General features: G+C 40.7%; 1 protein-coding gene across 1 annotated transcript in view; it reads right to left on the bottom strand.

Annotated features, from left to right (window-relative positions):
* Positions 1-344: 344 nt before the first annotated feature.
* The window catches only part of LOC146202330 (uncharacterized), a 6951-nt gene continuing 4907 nt past the window's right edge, over positions 345-2388 (bottom strand). The window contains exon 5 of the mRNA XM_084584418.1: positions 345-2388. This exon is cut by the window's right edge and continues 185 nt beyond it. Within this exon, the coding sequence (XP_084440544.1) occupies positions 597-2388 (1792 nt within the window). The 3' untranslated portion in view covers positions 345-596.

Raw genomic sequence — 2388 nt, forward strand, 5'->3', positions numbered from 1 at the left:
CTAAACCTATCATTTTCTATGCCAAGCTGTCTGCACTGTCTAAAAGTTACGCTGAACCCTTTTTATTAGCCTCCTTATTGCTGCCCAATTGGTGAGTACCGAAAAGATACAGCTATCATATATGCTATTTACTTTTTTTGAGGGATACTACTAGTCAGCTGCCATTCATGATCTGAGAGCTAGTACCTGCCAATTGTTCTTCAAGTCAATTTTATTTTTCAAGTTATTTGACTGCCATCGAAGCGACAGGCGGTTGCTATACCTGTAGTAAGAAGCCATATTTCCTAACTACTTCCAGGTCATTGCTACCTATCATAAACTCCTGTTTGATACCCTAGCCTGTTAAGTGTTACTTTCATTTTCTCCATATAAAATTTTAGTCCTATTATTCTATCTTGCCTGTCTAAATTCGTCCCCTGAGTTACTTTGCAAGGCACCATTATCAGAATCACAGGTTACTAAGGCATCGTCCTATGTTCTTCAGTAAAAAAAAAAAAAAAAAAAAAAAAAAAAAAAAAAAAAAAAAAGCTCAATTATTTGGTGAAATGAGAGACAGGGCACGACTGTGCCTTTCTGAGCCAATAACTGTAATGGTGTTATTTGTCGTGTAGCCGCCTTCGTTTAGGGAGAGGCTTCAGAGATGAACATCCTTTTACCGGTGAACTTCGGACATGCAAGCCAGAACTCTCTGGCACAGAACTGGCTAGCCTTCTGAAAGCATAGTAAAAAAAATCATTCATTTCGGAGAGAACTTCCTCATCATGACAATGATAGAGGATCGAACTGCACTTTTCCCAACCTTCCACAATTTTTTTATGCATTTCTGAAGGCCCTGTACGAACTGCTGGCTCAGACACTGTAGTCCCAGAGGTTTCTGTTAAGTTTTCATCTGCCTCAGCATCACTGCAGGACGATGAAAGTGTTGGTGTAGAATGGTCCAAAGTAATATGTGGCCCATTCAGGTAGGCATGAGGCAATGACAAAAAAGAATACCCATCAGCAAATTTAAAAATGGCACAGAAATGTTTACAGGGGTACTTATGTTTACGGAAGTCAAGGCAAGTGCAAGTGGGCTTGCTAAAGTCAACAGTGTGAGAAATGTTCCCACTTCTCTCAGAACGGACACAAAATGTTCTTTCAGTAGGCAACGCAACTATATCAGCTTGTGTGTATTCTTCTGCATTTACAATCCTCCTCAACATATGCTTGATAAAGTTGTGAGGTCGTCCATGAAGGTATGCGGGGACGTTCTCGCTGTATTGTCTGTAAAGTGCAGACTGCCTCATTTCTGCTTCCACAAATTTTTTTTCACAGTCTGGAAGGTATGAATGTATCAGCACAGTAACAAGGGAAGTGAGAGATCGCTTCCCACTTGCACTTTTCACGTAGTGTGCCTTTAGTACTCTATTTTGCGCCTCAATGCCATTGTTTGTTGTGAGAACAACATCATATTCAAGGCGGTAGAAAAGAACCCAAAGCTCCTTCACATCAAGCCAAACTGTTTCAAAATAATGTTGAAACTTTTCGTTCTTCCAATACTCCGAACACATAAGTTCTTCCAATGCTGTTTGAAATTCACCTGCATTACAAGCATTGCCTACACGTTTCATAAGGTTCAGAGCTTCGCCAGGATGTGAAACACCATTTTCTGTTCTGCGGAGCCACCTATGCCATGCCTGACACCTGTGAAAATCACAGATTGATATTTTACTTTCAGGAAATGTTTGCCGTATGGCGTTCATCTCGGCTTGACAGTAGTCCACCATCCAATATTGTGGTGAAAGATGACCAGCCCATTTTCTGAAAACATTCAAAGCTTCAGCAATGCAAGCAGCAGTTTCAAAGTGCACAATAAATGCACCAGCAGTTGTGTAGCCTGATGGTGTTTTCACAACGAGAAGAAAAAGGGGGAGGGCATAATCACTTGTTTTCTGTGTAGAATCTAAGCAGATAACTGCACTTCCATATTTTGAAAGCATATTTTTCATAAATTTTGATTGATAACAAAAAAGCAGTGTCTGCTCACACTCACTTGCAACACTCTCTTCCATATTATCAGACATGCAACTACTTTCACTCTTGTTTACAGCATATGGCCGGAAAAGTACTGAACTTTCAGGTTGCTCATTTTGAATTCTTGTGACCAGATTCAGTGCATTTGTTTGGTCAACAGTGCTGAAGCGGTCTTTCCGAAGAGTGTTTTGGATGTGGTTGCTAATGCCCTTAGCAGTAGGGAAAAATGCTCTGCTACTGTTGTCAGGTTTCTCTTTGCCTGGAAAAAGCACATCATGCACATGGTAATGAAGGCACTTTTTCATGTCAGAAACAGGTGTGATGCCTTCCCTCACCAGCACACCTATTCGCTCAACTAAACTCTTATCTACAGTC

This window comes from Amblyomma maculatum, chromosome 1, assembly GCF_055883805.1.
Source record: "Amblyomma maculatum isolate TAMU_Amacu chromosome 1, ASM5588380v1, whole genome shotgun sequence".
Lineage (NCBI taxonomy): Eukaryota > Metazoa > Arthropoda > Arachnida > Ixodida > Ixodidae > Amblyomma > Amblyomma maculatum.